The sequence below is a fragment of the Haliotis asinina genome, chromosome 5 (assembly GCF_037392515.1).
Source record: "Haliotis asinina isolate JCU_RB_2024 chromosome 5, JCU_Hal_asi_v2, whole genome shotgun sequence".
Taxonomy (NCBI): Eukaryota; Metazoa; Mollusca; class Gastropoda; order Lepetellida; family Haliotidae; genus Haliotis; species Haliotis asinina.
The window spans coordinates 49483492-49504771 of NC_090284.1; the positions used below are offsets into that span (position 1 = coordinate 49483492).

Sequence of the window (21280 nt, forward strand, 5' to 3'; positions counted from 1 at the left end):
TCGATTATGTAGATGCCTTTGATGTATTCGAATGCACGTTTTATTGGAAGTAGGAGAGGCTGGTTTCTTGCTATTAATTACATGAATATATGATATCAATTCTAACAGTCAATACTCTTTTAAACGTGCCAGCACTATGTAAACGAGTTGCAGTCTTAAAAGGGCACTGATACAGAGCGATTATTGTTTCGCTCCAACAATATTAATTTAATTACGTCAGGCTGTCAGTCCCTGCTCTATCTACCGTGACGGAAACGGGAACTGGGCAGCTCTCCACAGCAGCGTTACAAAACAAAGTCGATCAAAGGGTTAATCAATAATACATTGATTTCTTTAAGTGACATTATAGCAGTTGGTATAATGAGGATGAAGACTTTTATGCGTAGACAGAATCGAGTAGATGCTTGATAACGCTGTTAGAATCTTCACCGAAACGCCTCATCCACTGCAAAAAATGAGTTGTCTGTCCGTGAAATCCTTTATCCAAATACATTGATTGTTTAATTCTTCTTCTCTTGCACATTGGATCTATTAAAACGGGACAAAAATTGGACAAATATATGATAACGGTGTTATTGAAAACTGGAAATTACAGACCAACTGACCACGTTCCTCAATGTTAAAACTGTCAAGGGTCACAGTGATAAAGAGCATAGGACTTAATCCGTGTCCAGTATATCTAAAGCTAACAGAAAAAGATGCAATGCATGTACATGTATCTTTATATGACTGTTTGTAGTTTACACTGGTCAAATAACGTGCATACCACGTATACCTTCGTGGCATACTCACGACTGACCATCGATGCCTCGGTCCTTCTAAATAACATAATCCCAGGTTCACAATAACACCATTGTCGTAAGTTTTATCTGACTGTAAACGCGATTATCTGCGATAGCTGGAATAGGTATATAGTACGGATAGCAGTCACAAATCAAGGGGTGGCTGTCTAGTAAATGTTATCTATTGTATTACGCGTGAATACTTGTTGTTTTGTAGCTGTGTACAGTGTAGATAGTGTAAACGCCCTCTTGCTTGATGTGTAGAGTATTTAACAATGACATAGCGTTAAATACTTTTGAATGTGTGTCGTGATTAATGTAGTATGTATAACGAATCTACGTATGATCTTTATGTTCTTTGAAAGCTGATTGATCACAATATAATTGTACTATATGGGACTATTTTCGAATGATTACGTAACAAACGATCCTGTGACTGCGGGTATTAAACTCCTCGTTTGTTTTACTCAGGTGTTGTGTTGTGTTGGGGTTGGTATAGTCATACCTCTTGCCAAGCGAGTCAATTTCCCAAACTCGCGATTTAATAGATCTGTGGGGAGTGAGTGTTTATGTATGTAGGTTCAATAACGTACACTGAATACACTCACAGGTTTGCCACCACTGAGGCTGCAGTACTTTCTGCCTTCAGTACATTTTGGGTACAGTTTCAACTGGAGGCAGATTAAAAATTGGAACCCCTTAGAATATAATGAACTGGCCCAATGATGATTATTTAGAGTTTGTTTCCCGCTTCCATTCGTTTGGATGTTGTGTGATATTGACGAAATAGTTAAAAGGAGTTCAACACAGAGAGTCGGCGCTGAGCGGCGTATCCCCTGTCAGCATCCATACAGACTTTGAAGAGTTTGTGGTGCCCAGGATATGTTTCCTCAGGCAAACATCAGAGGATTTTCCACCATTATTCCCGGGCTGTGCTACGCCACGGTGCAGAGAATGGACTTGCTGTGGCATACAAGGCCGATCCAGCTATCCTGGCAATTGTTCGAAGGGCTGCTACTCTGCCTCTCCTTCCTTCTGACCAAGTGAGGGATGCTTGGGTAGACATCATCGACGAGTTGCCACAAGACCAGAAAGTATCTGACTTGAGCGACTACGTCACCCGCACCTGGGTTGATTACGATGTCCCTTTCCGGATAAGGATGTGGAACCAACATGACACCTTAATTCCAACTTAGATGGATGCCACAACAGACAGAAACACAGGATCCAGAAGCTCACCCGTACTTATATGTGTCCGAGATCAGGAAGATCGAGAAGGTTGCTCGGGCGAATCTTTTCCAGTCCGAACATGGATGTGCAGTTCGTCACCGTCCATGAATCTTCCGCGAACTGGACTGTCGTCTCCACAGACGGAGACAGCACTGGAAGAACATCTCCTCTGCAGTTACTGGATGCATCTGAACACCTGCATAAACTGGCCTATGTCTTTCTGTGAAACCTCTAAAAACTGTCAAAGGTTTAAAGCTTATTTCTCCGTGAAATGTGTTAAATTCTCCAAAATCTCTTAACTTACTGTCAACGTGCTTACTGCTTGAGAACGTTACACGCATGCATTAAATGAAAAGTATAACAGCAGCCCTGGTGGTAATTCTAACTCTCAGATTAAAACATAATCTTTATGATCAACATAAGGATATTCATATACTTATACAACAACTACGCATGCAGGTGGCGTAGCAGAGATCGCAACCTAGTCAAGAATTCTGGGATTTCATTCTGCTAGTCGCGGGGAAAACAATGTTGGTGAACAGGTAATGGAAGGTGACTCATTACAGAACTTTGGAGTACCCCAGTTTAGATGCCTTTTGTAGACAATTATAGTTTAGCAATACATTTTGTTTCCGCCAAGAAATAATGTCATCAAACTAGGGTAATAGTTCACCATTTCATACGATATTTTTGCAAATTTGCGTAGTAAGCCAAATCTTTAGAGATACCACAATATGCCATTCTATATATGATATAGTGATATTCTTCATTTTAAAAAAGATCTGATTAATGCTTTGTCATTACGTTGTAAAATATATAGCCCATCTGTAAACGAATCTGGATTTTAGTTATTCGGAGGAGCTATTTAAAAACACTATAATAAGGTTATGCAATAAAGTGACAAGTGGGGAGATACAACTGTGTACTATAGATCATAACCCATTTCATACATATATGGAGTTAGGTTTATGTCGAAGGTCGTCCCGTACACTTTCGTATGAGGTATTCATTTACAGACATGTACAGGTTGTGCTGTAATAAGTGTTACGACACGATGTCACTTTAGTGGCCATGTTGTCATTGTGGCATTCTACAGCATAAGACATAATACCGGTCAATCAGCACATGTGCTAATTATCTTTGTCAGTAATTCAAATAGTGCCGGAGGGATATGTACATATATTAAATCATGCTGACTCACTCCTATTGACATTAACCAATAGCACTTCCAAAGAAAACTACCCTATGCTGTTTCAGCATGAATCAGTAAAGGTTAATTAGAGAATGAATGGAAAGCCATATCACTATCACTTTAAATTTGAAGGGGTAAGGGCTGGGAGAAACCGTATCAGACTGGCATATCAAACGAACAGAAGTAGCATAAGGAATCTCGGTATGTGATGATAGTTATAGTTTTATAATATTTTTGAATATACATTTTGATCCAAATTCGTTTCCTTGGGCAAAATCATACGTTTGTAAACACTGGATGTGTTTCGTTTGAACAATCTACAATCCGCTTTTTATTTTTATCCGCTTGGTAGCTCCGTTAGTTAATGTACGACATGTATGCTTGGAGGAAAAATAGCTTCACATTAAGCTAATATGTACAAGATATGGCATATGCCTTAGGCTACATCGTATATTTAACGAGTTACTGGAAAGAAGACTCACCTGAAATACACTTGTCACGTTGAGATCATAGAAGAATGGAATGAATATAACCGATGATATGACCATTGCAAAAACAAATGCAAGGCATAACCACCAGAACATCGTCGTGAAGTTGTACATCTCAGTCGGCGTCCCCAGCAACGTCAATGCTGACAAGAACGTTACCAACATCGACATCGCCACTGGAAAGACGTACATATTTTTCCCTGCTAAAAGATACTCCTTAGAATTAACTTTGTTTCTGTCTTTGATGGCATAGAAGAGGCCGATCCCGGCAGATATCGCCAAGGTGAGACTAAAAAGAACATAGTCGGGGATAGTGAAGGTCTTCTTCTGTCCAGTGTAGATGCTGTAATCAGACATTATGAATGGTCAGTGTTGTCTACGCTGTTTTTTCATGTGCGTCCACACTTCACTAGAACCAGTTTAAGTCTCCCACCGCTCTCTCTCACACCGACTCCGTTCACTCGCCCTTTGTGAATCTTTCCCGGTCACGGTGAGTGCTTGTGTATAAGAAATATACTATAATGCCAGTGGACATGGTCGAAGGCTGTCACTGCTTTCGTTCGGGTGGATGCCTTTGATGTATTCGAATGCACGTTGTATTGGAAGCTGAAGAGACTATGGTTTCTTACTATAAATTACATGGGTATTCATAAAATATCAATACGGCGCAACATACAAGTATTTGGGCAATTTCGATAACTGATTTGTGTTAAGAACTGTCAAGAGATAGCACCCAACGGTTTCAATTCGAAACGTGTAAAATAGTCCTGTACCGAATCAGATTTATTAATATGGCGTTCACATTCCTTTGAAATCGTTCAACTGAGAAAATCTCTTAATTCCACAATGCCCGTAGCTCCCAGTAAACACACTTAGGGAATCTTGCTATTGAAAACCTGGCCACGCTTCAGTTACCGCATCACCAATATCTGGACATAGAGTGAACACGGTTAAGATATCTCATCACTTATTACCTAGACATGAAGTGAACACACTTCAGTTATCTCATCACCAGTACCCCAGGCATAAAGTAAACACGCTTATGATACCTTACCACCAATACATGAAGTAAACACGCTTCAGTTACTTCATCACCAAGACCTGGGCACAAACTGAACAAATTCCAGATACCTTACCACAAATCCATAAGGTGAACACACTTCAAATGCCAGAACACAAAAACCAGTTCACAAAGTGAACACTTTTCACACTTAAAGACAAATTCCTTTGGAAGTGAACACACTTCAGATACAAATTCTGTGATTGAGGTAAACACAATTCAGTTACCTCATCACCAGTCCCTGGACATGATGTAAACACGCTTTGGATACCTCATAAACTATATCTGCTCATAAAGTGAACATGCTTCAGTTACCTCATCGCCAATACCTGGACATGTTGTAAACACGCTTTAGATACCTGACAACCTATATCTGGGCATAAAGTAAACACGCTTCAGTTACCTCATCACCAATACCTGGACATGATGTAAACACGCTTTAGATACCTCATAAACTATATCTGGGCATAAAGTAAACACGCTTCAGTTACCTCATCACCAATACCTGGACATGATGTAAACACGCTTTAGATACCTTATAACCTATACCTGGGCATAAGTGAACACGCTTCAGTTGCCTCATCACCAAAACCTTGGTATAAAATGAACACATTTCATATACTTTACCACCAAAGGCATAAAGTGAACACACTTCAGACACTAGAACACAAAACCTGGGCACAGAGTGAAGACACAGACATAAAACTGAAACACGCAGAAAACGCATCTGGTTCAATTCAGTACATCATACTAATAATGAAATGATGACTAACTATATACACATGTAACCGGTAAAGCACGTATGAGGGACAAAGCGCATCTTAATGAGGCTATATTCCAAAACACACATGAGAGAAAAAATGGTTTGAAAATGCCTACTTAATGCCTCTATTCGTATGCACTCGAAACAAGCTTTCATTGTTATCAAAGCAACAGATATGCTCATCTGTTTACTCATCCACACCGACTTGTACAATCTACATACACAAAATGGTTATACGGAAGAATGAACACACATACATTGAACTTCACACGTACTCAAAGATCGCGTCAGCTATTTTGGCTCAGGACACAGATAACACGTGTAAGATGCCGGGCAGAGTTGTGCCCCTTAGATTACCAGACACGTTTGATGATGGCTTTGAATCGCAGATTCGCCTTGATTGTGTCTTTGAAGAACGTCAGCACTGAAGAGGCCCTCGTACGTTCAGACATACATCCCTGCAGAAAAAAGCAGAGAAGGCGACATCCTTCTTAATTTGATTATTATATAAAACATTTCTATAGCGCCTTGTTTGAACTATTTCTGAATCACCCGAAGGCGCTTCACAAGCTGTTTTCTCTCGATCAATGGATGCCAGCCTCAAACGACACATTACATATTATCAATCTCAACTCCCTTGGTTGAATAAAACCCTTTAGGCATACCGAGGTAATGCGGCATCCTTACCAGGTACCCATTCACAACTGAGTGGTCTGGGACACAAGTTTACTACACGTTGCTGAATCCGCAACATGTATACATGTGATCATTTACCAACTTATTCGTGGGCTCCTCTAAGTGCACAGGGTCGTGTGCTGTACACAAAGGTATCTCACAACGCTGAAAGTGTCTAGATCTGAACACAAAATCAACTCAAGGTTTTTGCACAGTTATTTCACACCAGCTGACTAGCCTGGCGCTTTACGCAGTTAGCCCACCATACTACTATTACTACCATAACAATGAAATAATGATTATATATATAAAATACCCCAGTAATGTAACATGCCGCAGAAATCATTTGTTAATGTTTACTACTATAACAATGAAATAACCCTATATATAATCATTTTGTTAGAATAGGTATGTTACAAGGTTATTTCATATATATTCATTTTGCCAGGATAGGTATGTTACAAGGTTATTTCATATATATTCATTTTGTTAGAATAGGTGTGTTACACTGGTATTTCATATATATTCATTTTGTTAGAATAGGTATCTTACAAGGTTAATTCATATATATTCATTTTGCCAGGATAGGTATGTTACAAGGTTATTTCATATATATTCATTTTGTTAGAATAGGTATGTTACACGGTTATTTCATATATATTCATTTTGTTAGAATAGGTATGTTACAAGGTTATTTCATATATATTCATTTTTTAGAAAAGGTATGTTACAAGGTTATTTCATATATATTCATTTTGCCAGAATAGGTATGTTGCAAGGTTATTTAATGTATATTCATTTTGTTAGAATAGGTATGGTACAAGGTTATTTCATGTATATTCATTTTGTTAGAATTGGTATGTTACAAGGTTATTTCATATATATTCATTTTGTTAGAATAGGTATGTTACACGGTTATTTAATGTATATTCATTTTGTTAGAATAGGTATGTTACAAGGTTATTTCATATATATTCATTTTTTAGAAAAGGTATGTTACAAGGTTATTTCATATATATTCATTTTGCCAGAATAGGTATGTTGCAAGGTTATTTAATGTATATTCATTTTGTTAGAATAGGTATGGTACAAGGTTATTTCATGTATATTCATTTTGTTAGAATTGGTATGTTACAAGCTTATTTCATATATATTCATTTTGCCAGAATAGGTATGTTACAAGCTTATTTCATGCATATTCATTTTGTTAGAATAGGTATGTTACAAGCTTATTTCATGTATATTCATTTTGTTAGAATAGGTATGTTACAAGCGTATTTCATTGTTATTGTAATAAACATTTACAAATGATTTCTGCGGTTCTGCGGGTGTGTTAACATTATATATACCAGCATGAGTCCAGATATTTACGTTAGCAATAATAGCTATTTACAGAGGTAATAGACATTTACTACTGTCACTAACTGTTACGTTATACACGTGATGGCTTCATAGACACTACCGCTATGCGTCGACTATGACTACACTCAGCTTTCATTGTGCATATGAAGAACCGTTGAACGGTGAAAGACGAAAAATTGTCGATATTTTTCCATCTGTTCGGGCCTAAGAAACAGGTATTATAAATTCTAGCACATAAAGAAGATTCTATGTGAGCATAAAAAAATTCTTAACCTAATATATCAGATACATGATAAAACTGCTCTGTAGCGGCTATGTAACAAGTGTTTTCAATACAAAATTCCGATTCCTTAGTTTAAACTGGACGGCATATACCGGATTTGTTATTACCCATACACATACAGAACGCGAATATATATGTGGTCGAGAAAATGACAAATAAGGACAAACGTTAGCGTAATGTGATTTCATGAATTGTACGAAAACAATTAGTTATAAGACATTTATTGTAAATGAAGGTTTCACTTCAATGACAGTGTGACACAAACAAAGTAAAGCAAATGTAGATGGCTAACAAAGAAATATCATTACCATTCATTACACGTGCACAAAAGTAAATACATTTTATTAGTTATAAATATATCATGACATAAAAGGTCAAATAGATTAGGCAGAAGTTAAATAACCCTTTCTACAACACATTTGTATGGAAATTGGACAATAAGCAAAGACTGGATTGTGAAGAAAACGTGTGGTGCTTCTATATTGAAATACTAACGTTAGTAATTGATACAGTTACATACACTATGGCTGGTATAAATGATGTACACAATTCATCTAGCGTGCCGTTATACTTGGTTCAACAAAAGTGTATATGAAGAATGGATTGATCCAGGACAGACCTCCCATTGACACCATAGGGTGCAGTGCTAATGACCTCATAAGTAGGACAACTACAGTGTTAAACGGCTGAAAACTATATCAGCTCCTCAACCTCCAGATTAGTAATGACGAAGTGGAAAGTTCTTTTTTGGATAACCATTAGATTTAAGAATATTACAGTCATCAAAAAGGTCATTACCTAAATAAAGTATGTCTGAAATATACGTCATTTGACTTAGTTTGCGAAACAGTTTGTGTGGTACAAAGTATTTTAGTTTAACATCTGCTTGAGAATGTCTCACGTCCTATATACGATTTATTTAGGAAGACAAATAACACTTTTGGCAGCAATGTCGATAATATCCGGGTGTTATTGAGTAACAACGCTGTCGGTTCCAAAATGAATTCCCGTGCTTCAAATACTTGCAAATTGGCCGACAGATGATGCTTATGTTCAAACTACAACTTACAAATACCATTTGTTTTCGCCAAGAAATGGTACCTTTTGGCCACGACAGCAGTTCACCATGTATTCCACATATCTCACACGTCATTCTATAAAAGTCATTCTGTAAAATGCATGTCAACAATTCAAAAGCGATCTTATCACATATTTCAAGCAGTTCTGAAACAAAAGGCCTTGAACAAATCGGGATTTGAACATATACAGAAGCTGATTTTTTAATAAAAATGATATATAACATGTAAATAAAAGTGGCAGTCAACATCCAAATACTGTATACACTACGTAAACTTACATCGTAAAATTAGTCAATGACTAACTGACTGAGTATGGTTTTACGCTGTCTTTAGCAATATTACAGCAATATCACGGCGGGGGACACCAGAATTGGGCTTCACACATTGTACCCATGTGGGGAATCGAACCCGGGTCTTCAGCGTGACGAGCGAACGCTTTGACCACGAAGCTACCCTATCCCCCCTTTGTCAATGATAACGCGGGAACTTCATTTAATTTTCACATGCACTTTCATCACGAGCTTGTGGCAAGTTCAGATTTGTTCTGCAGACTCCGCTTCTGTGTCAAAGCTGAGGTTTATAAACGCAGTTCCTCTGGGAGGTATGGTCTCAGTATTTCCCTTCACTTCTATGTCCCCAGGGGATGGGGATTTCATCGGGATGGGAGGGGTGCTGTCTAGAGGCGTCTTGTGGAGAGAGCTTTCTGAATGCATCTTGTGAGGAGTACTTTCTTGGGGCATCTTGTGAGGAATGTGTTCCTGTTTATGCAGAACGCAATTTTAGATTATTCCAATGATATCGGTATATATCTTCAGTTATTCTCAATAAGCATGTTATGCTGTATATAGTCTGACAGTTTTGTGTCAGTCGTTTCATTGTTTCACATTGGTAGTTGCGTGTCAATGGATAGTCGCAAATTGTTAATAGTTTACAGTGTCGTGCCAACAATAAACTACCTTATCAGAGGCTACCACTTGTGACCTGAAGACTCCATCATGTAATGAACCATTCGACCAAGGCGCGAAACGTGCATCATTGATTCACCAGACAAATAATATGTTATTACAGGTAGCCTGTGGGGTATTGCCTGAGCGATATATTCTTTCTAAAGTATTAGTGAAAACACAGCTTGAACGGTGCTCATGTGACAAAGTCCTAACACAATCACTCTTACGATAAGGCATTTTAAACACCTGAAATCTATGATCTTATTGTATTTCACAACCATTCTTTATCATAGTTCCGCTTAGTATGGAAATTGTTTGGAATTAAAGTCTGTTACAAGAATCATATTTTGCGGTTTGTGCACACAATTTGGGTCTTTAATAATCAGCGTTCGACGTCTAATAAATGAAGCTGGACATGTATTATGTCTTTCTTCTCAAGATGCTAACAACAATCTGAGATAATTCACCATGAAACGTGAGCACTACTACTTATACACTTACACGAGGTCTATGGTTGACTCCACATCTGAGAGGTCTGAGTATCATCTCCGGCATGCAGGGGAAGAGGCGGTCGAACAGAGGGCAGATCAGACGAGGGTCCATAGTCTTGGGGTCTCTGCAGCCTATAAGACGAATAGTAATAAACGTTTTATGTACTTCTTATTTACTAACATTCTCGTAACACCTATGAAATAAATCAGTAAGGAGGCGCTGTTACACAGATTCTGCAACATACTGTACAATATTAGTTATTTAGATTTACCCTTCAAGGAATAATATTGGTCTTTAGTTAATACTTGTACGTTTCTTCTATACATTAGTCACAGTAATTGTCACATGTTTAGCATGTACAGTATATATTTGATAAAGAATAGCTCAGTCCATGGACTGCGGGTCTCTGCAGCCGATAAGATGTCAACTGCAGCCGATAAGATGTCATACTATTGTCTGACAAGTTTTCTTTGTGCAGTGTACATCACCATTATTTAAATAGATAATTATACATATTAATATTTATAGAGTTTAATACGTTTCTCAACATCGTGCATTATAATATTCATTAGGAATCATATGGACGAGTGAGTGGGTGGGTGGGTAGCTGAGTGAGGGCGTGAGTGTCTGAGTGAGTGAGTGACTAAGACAAAAAACAAATTATACCTTATTTTATCATTGAAGTAAGACATTTTTGTAGAAAACAACTCACATGTGAGTAGGCTGACAAGCATACCAACGATGATCACCACGGCCATTGCTGTAGGTGTGTAGTACAAATAGGACAGTCTGTACAGCGGGAGGAAAAGGTCACTGGAAATGAAGAACATATATTTTTGGTGTTAGAGACTGATGTGAAATAGTTACAGCGTCTGTACAGTGATAAACAAAAAGTTAATGGTGGTTGTTCCCAAATAGCAGAAACCGTTAATATCAGTGACAGATTTTCCGATTCCATATTATTCTGAACGTCTCACCTGGACCCTCCCGGTTCAATTGAACTTGTCATAGTTGTAGCAGTGGTTGACGTAATAGGCGTCATCGTCGTAGTGACGTTCCAGTTGCATCCGGCAATTGACGTAGGCAGCGGTGTACTAGTACGCACAGCGTTAACGAAAGCACCAAAGCCTACCCAGCACATGAAAGCTAACGACGAGAAGCACCCAACAACTGCACCCTGTAAAAGTTAGGTTCATTGAGAGAACAGTAACAATCCATGTGTATGTAAGTGAGGTTTAGTTTTACGCCGCACTCAGCAATATTCCAGCTATACGGCGGCGTTCTGCAAATGATAGAGTCTGGACCAGACAATCCAGTGATCAACAACATACGCAACTAGGAACCAAAATTATACCAGACAAGGATAGGAAACAGATCAATCATCAAAAACGCGTGGGTCATGATGTTTCAGCATTTTACAGCATAAACACAACAGAAATCAGTTGCAGAAATCACTTAACCTTTTTAATTAATGTTTTGTGAAAAGTAACAACTTAACGCATAAAATCGTACCCATGAGTTCGCCCAAGGGAAGAACATTCCCAGCACAAACAGGCCAAATGTTGGACCGTTCAGAATACTGTACGTAGTGTAAGATGCCTGGAAACAAAGACCATTCTCTGGTTGAATTATGAATTTTAAGGATTGTCACTTTACATCATACCTTATGATGGAATTTGAAGATATAGTTTTGTTTATAATCTGCTTAAGCCCTGTGGTATTGGCTGCTAGTTATTCTTCAATACTAACGTACACGACATTCTATAAAATAATGAAAACCAACAAAAGAATGCTCAAATTATGCTATATTTGATTGGTTGGTGTGTTGTTGAACCCCTCACTAAGCAACATTATAGAATGTAATTAATCGAATCTGGACCAGACAATCCAGTGATCAACACCATTGGCTTCGAACTACGCAAATGGTATACGGTGACATGTTTCAACCAAGTCAGCCAGTCTGAGCACTGGATTCCGTTATTCGTGCAACAAGCATGGCTCACTGAAACCTAATTCTAACCCGTATCTTCACGTGGCTAATGTCCTACAGCCATTTTTGCATCTTGTCACTGCTAAGTATTCAGCTTGAATCACTGAATGCCTGGATAAGAGTCGACATATAACGCGGTTGAATTCAGTCAATTTTTCCACATTAATTAAACACCGCAGTCAGGCACACACACACGCACGCACGCACGCACGCACGCACACACGCACACACGAGTATGGTCGTACCGTTGTGTCGAAGTTTAAGGTACATACGTAAATACATTTGCCACCAAACTCCTACATAACTATTAAATGATGACTAAAGTACACTTGGACGAAACTTCGAGACAGCCTTATCATTCGACACAAATGTGGACATAACGCTGATACAACGACCCAATGTACTCATATAAATCCGAAGCGTATTCACCTGCAGTACACCTCCAAGCTGCGACACCAAGAAAGCAAGAGCAATTGCCAGTAAACCGCAGATAATAACTGAAAATAAATTCTTTGACAGTAGTTCTCTTTCTTCGCTTGCACAATAAATGCAGAACTTTATGAAACAATCAGTTTATAAGAAAACCAACAACATGTTTTCAATTTCTCGGCACAGTTTCCATGCTGTCTTAACGCGAAAGCCTACGTCTTCTTTGCGATTATGACGTCATACGCATACGTCATCTTTTCCCGTCATTTGAGTGCTGCTCAGTTCACAGTTGATAAATGTTGTCCGCCTTGGCCTATACAATAACAATCCATGTTGTTATAATTCGCCACAAATTAACTTGACGTTCTCTGGTGATTTGGTTTTGAATATTAATGTCATTATGAAACAGCTATGTGTGGTAATTCTATTTGTCAAATTTATGCCATTTATGTATGAAACCTTTGAGAAATTTTCTTACCAATCACCCTGGAGAGAATGGCCATGCCTTTGTCGGGAAGCTTCTTACAACAGAATGGCCCGATAAGGTCGTGCGGGATCACTGCCCCGAGCGCATTCAGACCGGATGACAAGGAGCTGGATTAAAGGTGAATAATATTACGTAATTTTGACATCAAATGTCATGTGAAAGGTACGTACATTGTCTGCGAGGTCAGATGTATTGTTTGTAAATCCAGCTCAAACTACTTACGTGTTTTCCAAGACCTAAAGTTAATTACTTTAAGAAATTTGTATCGGTACTATCATTTCAATATATGGCACGAAAACATCCATAAAGTATGGTGTATTTGTAATGTTCTAGCTACGAAATGAGAAGGGTCGTTGAACAAGAAACCTACCTCAGACTACCACTGAAAATACAAGATATGAATATGCCAGGAATTCCTTGAAGGTGCCCAAGGATGTCCATCACAAACAGAGGCACCAGCTGCGAGAGACGGGAACAATATTGGAAGGGTTATTGTTACACTTAAGAAAACCCCGATTAACTGTAAAACACTGTAAAAAACGACAAAATGTTATGGATGTCAACTTCTTATTTTTTGTTTTCACGACATTTCTGGGCCCCTTCGCCATATTTGTATACACATCGTCCATAAATCCAGCCTCAGCACATCACTTGCATAACGGTGTTAGGACATAAACCGAAATGGGGCTCCTGTTTTTGTAGAGAAATTGTTCATCCATATATTCTTATTCTTCTTTACTCTTAGAATACAATATTCTTACAATATGCATATGCATTCAATTTTCATTGTGGAAACATGTAAAAAGTAGAACTAATATTTGGCAGCTGTGGTGTGATGTGCGTCATAAATGCAACATTATCATGTAGTGGGGATTCACATTTTTTGCAACTTTGTTCATGTTTAATCTTCTGTTGACATAAACGATACTGTTCTTCATCCCTATTAATTTCGACCTTGACCTGTTTTGCTTGACCTTGAGCTCGATCCTGTCAACATGGAGCCAGTGATATACTGGGTATTTTATAAATAGTGACCTAATTTACACATAGCACCTACCTGATCAGTTTTGCTGATGAGGCTGTTGAATGTGATAGGGTGACAGTCGCTGTAGAAGGCAAACATGACGATGCCGATCATGCAGCAAAGGGTGATAAATGCGATGAGGCCAAACAGATTCAGGATCATTGCACTGTGGAGTGGTTATGTTAGGTTATATTAGGTTAGTTTAGGTTAGGTTAGATTAAACTTCAGCTAATGTACAAACAAAAATGTTAACAGCTGTGCGAAGAAAACTTGGTTGAATGTATACTCTGAAATCATCAATTGCCGAAAGTGATAAAAATGTGTCTTCTTGCATAAATAGTGAATTCGTTGAGACATCTATTATCCACGTTTCTGTGTAGCGTCCCCCTAAGGAGCCCTGTGTTGAATGACTTAATTGTTATATTTACTATAACTTGTTATGCTGGAATGGAGTGAACGAGGTTTTACGCCGCTTTTAGAAATATATGAACAATATCACACGAGGCCCATGTGGCGAATCGAACCCGGGTCATAGGAGATAGATCGAATACACAAAGGACAACAACATGACAATCCCAAAGAGGTTGTTGTTCTTTTTTGTTTACCGCTGCACTCAGCAATATTTAAGCCATATATAAATATCGGTCTGGTAATAATCAAGTCTCAACAAGACTACCCATGGGCATCGATCTCCGCAACTGGGATACAATGACATGTGTGTCAACCAAGTCAACGAGCTTGACTACACCATTCCATTAGTCGACTGTGAGTCGACTCAGCGTGGCTCGCTGAAAACCAGTTCTAGCCCAGATTTTCATGGATCGATTCCATAAAGTCACCTCTATTTTACTCTTACATTTGTGACTTGGTGACAGTGGGACAGGATATGGCTCTCTGTACTTGGGCTTGATTGCAGCCGTACAGCGACATCCAGAAGAACGCTCCGCCAATCACAACCGACCAGAAAGAGTGTCGAGTAGTCGGATCGAAGCTGAAACTGTAACAAATGTGACTTAAGCTTAAGACATCATTAAGGATTATTATCCAGTGATGGTCTGAGCTATCGTTGCTCAATATCAGGAGTGAGTGGGTTTAGTTTTTCGCCACACTCAGCAATATTCCAGCTATATGGTAGTGGTTTGTAAATGATCTGGTCTGGACCAGACAATCCAGTGATCATCGATCTGCGCAACTGGGAACCGATGACATATATCAACCAAGTCAGTGAGCCTGACCACCCGATCCCGTTAGTCGCCTCTTACGACAAGCTTGGGTTAGTGAAGACCAATATTGCGGACCCGCAAACCGGACCTTCACGACTACAATATTAGGATGCATTACATCCTTGGTCACGGGTGCACAAAGGTGGCAGACATCAATTCCTGTGACAAGTTGGGATTCATCTTCTCGCATATAAAGGGTCAAGACTGCGATAACATACACGTCTCACGAACACACAGGCAACAATCACTCCAAATTAACTAAAAGAAACCCACTCATGAAAGTGAATCCTGGCACGGTTTCCAGCGATGTCCCAAGCATTCTGGAAGCCACCCATGACGATGGAACCCTGGATGAGAACCGCAAACAAACCGGCAAACATGATCAGTGCTTGCAGGGTATCTGTCCACAAAACGGCTTTCATACCACCCTGTGCAAGAGAGGGGATGTTACTTAGGCAAATGCATTAAAATTTAATACAATTTCCATTTGTGTTATTATTATAAGTGTACCTACTTATTCGTATGTGAATATCTGGCTGATATGGGTATGCTATGCTGATATGAGGAGCGCTTGTTTATTGCCAGCGGGTGGTTGTAAAATGCAATATAGGCACTACAGTGTAGCAACTTCAATACATGTACTTATGACAATCGTGGCCAAACGGTTGTCAGACTCTCCATAGACATCCATCAGCGTTTATATGTGTATGCTGTCTTCTTCCAAGGTGACCCGTGAAGAGGCGTCTTACGGGATGGGGAGGTCAGACTTCCTCGACAAATGTCATTGGTTCTAATTGCACAGATCGATGCTTATGCTGTTGATCACTGGATTGTCTGGTACAGATTCGATTATTCACACATCGCCGCCATTTGGCTTGAATATTGCTAAACTAAACTCATTCACTCACTCACTCACTCACTCACCTAATGACTTATACTTTCGGAAACCCAGTAGAAGTAAAAATAAATAGATATGCAATAACTTGTACTAGAAAAGGAATCGCCCATTAAAGAATTTCAACTAATACATATTGACTTACCAGTGTAGTATACAGAGTAACAACTCCACCGACTGCAACGACCGAACCCCACAAGGAAAACCCAGTCACTGAAAAATAGTGACACACAGACTATTATCTATAAATCAGTCAGCATGTCGTACTGATCAGGTGAACGTTACTGGTCCTCGCATCTTCGTTGACGTTGGTCAAAAAGAGAATTTGGGATGATGAACAACTGAGATAATGTTTTGGCTGTACAGCTTATTTTTTTAAAATGAGTACAACGTGATGCTGAAGACACTAACAGTTATGAGTCTTGCTAATAAAGCCGTACAATTCTATATGAAGCGTCACACACATCATATTAAAGAGGGCAAATGGGATAGCTTAGTGCTTAAAGCGTTCGAAAACCTGTGTTCGATTCGCCACATGGGTACAATGTGTGTAGCCCGTTTCTAGTGTCAGCCGCCTTGATGTTGTAGGAATAGCGCTTCAAGCAGCGAAAAACAATACTCATTCACCGTAACAAAGAAATTAGTGTATCTCTATAGAACTGTCTCCCTTGCTGCAGATGTCCAAAACATATTAATGTTTACGTACGTTGTAGGACCTAGCCGTGGTTGGATTTTGTGATCAAATGATTACTTGCTCAACTCGTTTCTAAGAGGATACTATCCTTACACACCACTTTCCCTGTAATTACAATTTTGTTCATATTGTCTTCCAGTTCTATCATTGCCATCGACATGGCGTACACTATATAACTTTATTGTCTTGACATATCCCTTTTTTCAGGCAGAAGCATTGGGCCAATTTCCTCTTTTTCTTTTCTCCGTTTTTCTATCCATGAATTCGAAGTTCTGGGTTAAAACTGGTCGTCAGGAACATGCTTGTCGTGAGATGTGACTAAAGGGATCGAGTGGTCAAACTGGCTGACTTGGTGGACACATGTCATCGCATCCTAGTTGCGTAGGAACATGCTTACGCTGTTGATCACTGGATTGTCTAGTCCAGGCTGAATTATTTATACACTCTCCTCAGACAGCTGGAGTATTGCTGAGTGTGGTGTTAACAAACAAACATAAACCAAACCTGATGCAGCTTTATCCTTTACGTGTATGTATGTATGCTTGAAACGTACCTTGATTGAGTGCCAGGGAGGGTGCGTATAAAACAAATGACATGTAGACAATCTGAAAATGAACAGAACCGTTTATGTTTTTTTTATTGTCATTGCACTCATAGTTACAAAAGATTATATTTGTAATATTTGAACAAACCCTGATAGGAAATGGAACCACTGCTGCTGTATGGCCACTAAGACTACTGGATAACGTGAAAAAAAGCACGTTAGTCTACAAAATGATTCAAGTCTATGTTTCCACATCTGAAAATGAAGAAAGTCTCAGGGCTGCCATTATATTTATGTTTTTACTTATGAGCTTTTCTCTGTAAAATATGTTCATTTCAGAGACTAACTGTTAGTCTAACATTTTCTTGTCAATTGCTATTATGCAAACTGCATTTCACGAAAAACTTTCTCTTTTAGGCTGTGAAACAGGAAAACATTTTGTGGCTACATACTGTTTGAATGACGAAGATGACAGAGGCGAGAATGCGAACTGGTTTGCTGAATCGTAGCTCTAAATACTGCAATTGAAACAGAAACACGTATATAAAAGCATTAATATATATATTGGCGTGAAAATAAATGAGAACACGTTGGCATGTATGTAAGTAAGTAAGTAAGTAAGTATGTATGTATGTATGTATGTATGTATGTATGTATGTATGTATGTATGTATGTATGTATGTATGTATGTATGTATGTATGTATGTATGTATGTATGTATGTATGTATGTATGTAAGTGCGTGCGTGCGTGCGTGTGTTTGAAGAACAAATTCTAAAAACAATAATTTGAGTCCTAGTCGTATAAATATGTGATTTGTACATGTCAACGTGTGTTCTCATGTATTGTCATGCTAATATCGGTTTGCAACTGTTACACGTCTGGCTACAACATATGAACATGTGTACTGGAGTACTGGATACAAAGTTGACGAAATAGAGTCACACAATCTGATGCCCTCTGACCTACAGCTGTGCACATATGTATATGAAAAGTGCAATATAATTGTCCCTAACAGACTGATGGATAAAAAAAGTTTTTCATAACCACAACTTTGTGAAAAGTCATTTGTATGATTTGAAAGGTGTTGAATAAATACGTCCTAGCGCTCGTGAGCATGGATTTGCTAGACTCTGCTTTCAATTCAGGTTATTCAGCATACCACTCAAGGAGATACCCATGTACATACAATACGCGAGGGTCTGAATTTGGTTTATTGAACTCGCGATACATACATGCCATGAAAATATTTGTAAGTAATGAAACCTTTATGAACATAAGATATTAGAACGATGACATATCACTTTTCGGGTAGGACTTTTCAAGAAAATAATTGTTATTGTCAATTTAGTTATATGACCACCTGTATAAGGTCTTTAAAATGTGTCATATTGCAGTCTTGAGTACTCAGTCCGGGTTTCGGGTGGCTCTGGGACTGCGCGCACTGGTGGCTAAACAAGTGGAAATTTTGGTGATTGTATGTCATCGCATCCGGGTTACTGCTCAGGCATGTACCACTGGTTTGTCTGGACCCAGTTCATGTACTGACACACTGTGGTAAAAACTATGACAAACGGGCAAAACATTCATATTCTATTTATAATGTAAAGTAGCAGTTCCCTGAACTCTTACCTCAAACATGCTTGTTAGGTTGAGCTTGTAGAAAAAAGGGATGAAAATCTGGGTTGAAATGACAATGGCAATAATGAATGCCAAACATATCCACCAGAACATTGTTGCATTCAAATATATCTCAGCCGGCGTGCCCAACAACGTCAATGCGGACAGAAACGTTGCCGTTAAAGACATCGCTACAGGTAGAATGTACATTTTTCGTCCTCCCATGAGGTATTCATCGGAGGAAGCTCTTTTTCTGTCTTTGATGGCGTAGAAGAGCCCAATCCCGGCAGAGGCGACCAAAGTAACGCCGAAAACCACATAGTCGGGGACGGAAAAAGTCTTCCTCTGTCCAGTGTAGATGCTGTAGTCTCCAGACATTGCTAGGAACTGTTTCTCCGTACGGTCATCGATATGTAGTCCATAATACCCAATCTATTTGTCACCAGTGACCTAGGACGGGCTTATGCGTGAACACTTGTAGGTTACACATGGTCCGTATTTGTAAGAACTTGCCGTGTGCAGCGGCCTGAATGCCAGTCATACAAAAGGCGCTAGTCCCCGTCTGTAGGTTGACTGCTTGTTTACTATCATAAAGCCTCTGTTTATAATGTATCTTATATGAATCGACCCGCTCAGTCAGTTGTGTTCATACATCTTGTTGCATTATTTCCTAGTATGAATTTGGATAGAGAACTGTCTTCAGAATTCCAACAGCAAGTCTTCTCAATATGATGCGCTATAATATTCATCAGGCTAAAGTTCTTAAGTCTATTCATAACACAGTTGCGACGATCAGTGTTACGAATCCTTAAGGCTACGAACGTCCCGAGAATAAGAGCTGTGCAGTATTCGTGGTTCGACTCGACAATCTAGTGATTGACTTCATGAGCATCGTTTTCAGCATTTAGGATCAACATGCATCAGTCATGTCAGGGATTCTGACCATCAGATCTTATTAGGCGCATCGTACGACAAGCATGGTTGGCTGGATTCCGGATCTTCATTGGTCAGACCAAAGACTAAAGACCAAAGACCAAACCTTTTCATGACAATTGTTTGAGTTGTTGCGTATTGGTGAGGGGACGAATCCCATTTTCATATTCCCTCTCTGTTTCCCACCTTCATCTATTATCAGCTTAAGGCTTCCAAGTAACATCCCGTCACCGGTAATCTCAGTCGCTCTGATGGTGGCAAACAAGAGTTGTATATGAATTAACCCTTGACTGTTGTCAACACAGGCCAGCTTGACTGTTAAAGAACATTGGAAAGGGTGTGTTATAATTACATATAAGAACAACGCAATGGCGATTCAGGGACGTTTACTATTCGACTCATATCTTTTTCTATTTTTCAAGAATGGAACATATGATTCTTTGTTGATATTTATAAAAAACATAGACATATTAGTCGGTTTGTTCTAGGTTGGTGTTGTCACTTATGTCACCAATTCTTGGATTTGGGGAGTAAGATGTTGACATGAATATGCAATGCCTTTCAGAAAGTAGCCAAATTGAACATAATTATGTTACAAATGGAATTAAGGTGTTGGTGTAAAGTCCATATTCTAAAGCATTTTGGACAGAATAAATCTGACAAGCAATGGGAGTTGCGACAGTGGAGAGCCCCTTCTAATGTATGTCCTCAAGCGGTAGCCTAGTGATTAAATCATTCGCTCGCCATGCCGAAGGCCTGGGTTCGATTTCCCACATGGAAACAATATATGAATCTGGTGTTCCCCGCCGTGATGTTGCTGGACTGCTGTTAAAGGCGGTGTAAATGCTCACTCACTTTGTGTCATCAAAGACACAACGTAATGACAGCGACCTGAGTGATAGTGAAATCATTTTCAAGTACATTCCTTTATTTTCGTTAATGCTTCAAGTGTTTCAGAAAGTATAGGTTCATGTAACACGTAATGCATCTAATTTAATTGGCCACAAGCTATAAACTGTTTATTGGCCCTACACCAGATTGCTGGTTGCCATGGCAAACGAGTTCTTCATCTCACCGAAGGTCTGGCAG

At 39.0% G+C, this 21280-nt stretch overlaps 1 protein-coding gene across 1 annotated transcript; it reads right to left on the reverse strand.

The window, feature by feature from the left end:
- Positions 1-9447: 9447 nt before the first annotated feature.
- LOC137283897 (sodium-coupled monocarboxylate transporter 1-like) lies at positions 9448-19636 on the reverse strand. Its single transcript, XM_067815573.1, has 15 exons — positions 19271-19636; positions 18092-18157; positions 17649-17700; positions 16547-16614; positions 15780-15934; positions 15140-15280; positions 14317-14449; positions 13630-13718; positions 13251-13366; positions 12773-12840; positions 11866-11952; positions 11331-11530; positions 11066-11166; positions 10363-10484; positions 9448-9672 (listed from the first exon to the last, which is right to left on the reverse strand). The coding sequence occupies exons 1-15, from the start codon at positions 19634-19636 to the stop codon at positions 9448-9450; spliced, it is 1989 nt and encodes a 662-aa protein (XP_067671674.1).
- Positions 19637-21280: the final 1644 nt, after the last annotated feature.

What these genes read in the sequence shown, in the direction of transcription:
- LOC137283897 (XM_067815573.1), bottom strand. Translation starts at nt 19,636, where the DNA reads ATGTCTGGAGACTACAGCATCTACACTGGACAGAGGAAGACTTTTTCC. An exon ending in ACTGTCACCAAGTCACAAAT is followed by an intron (nt 14,450 to 15,139) that starts GTAAGAGTAAAA and finishes ACCACTCCACAG; the next exon opens with TGCAATGATCCTGAATCTGT. An exon ending in GAGTCAACCATAGACCTCGT is followed by an intron (nt 9,673 to 10,362) that starts GTAAGTGTATAA and finishes CTGCATAAACAG; the next exon opens with GAACACATTCCTCACAAGAT.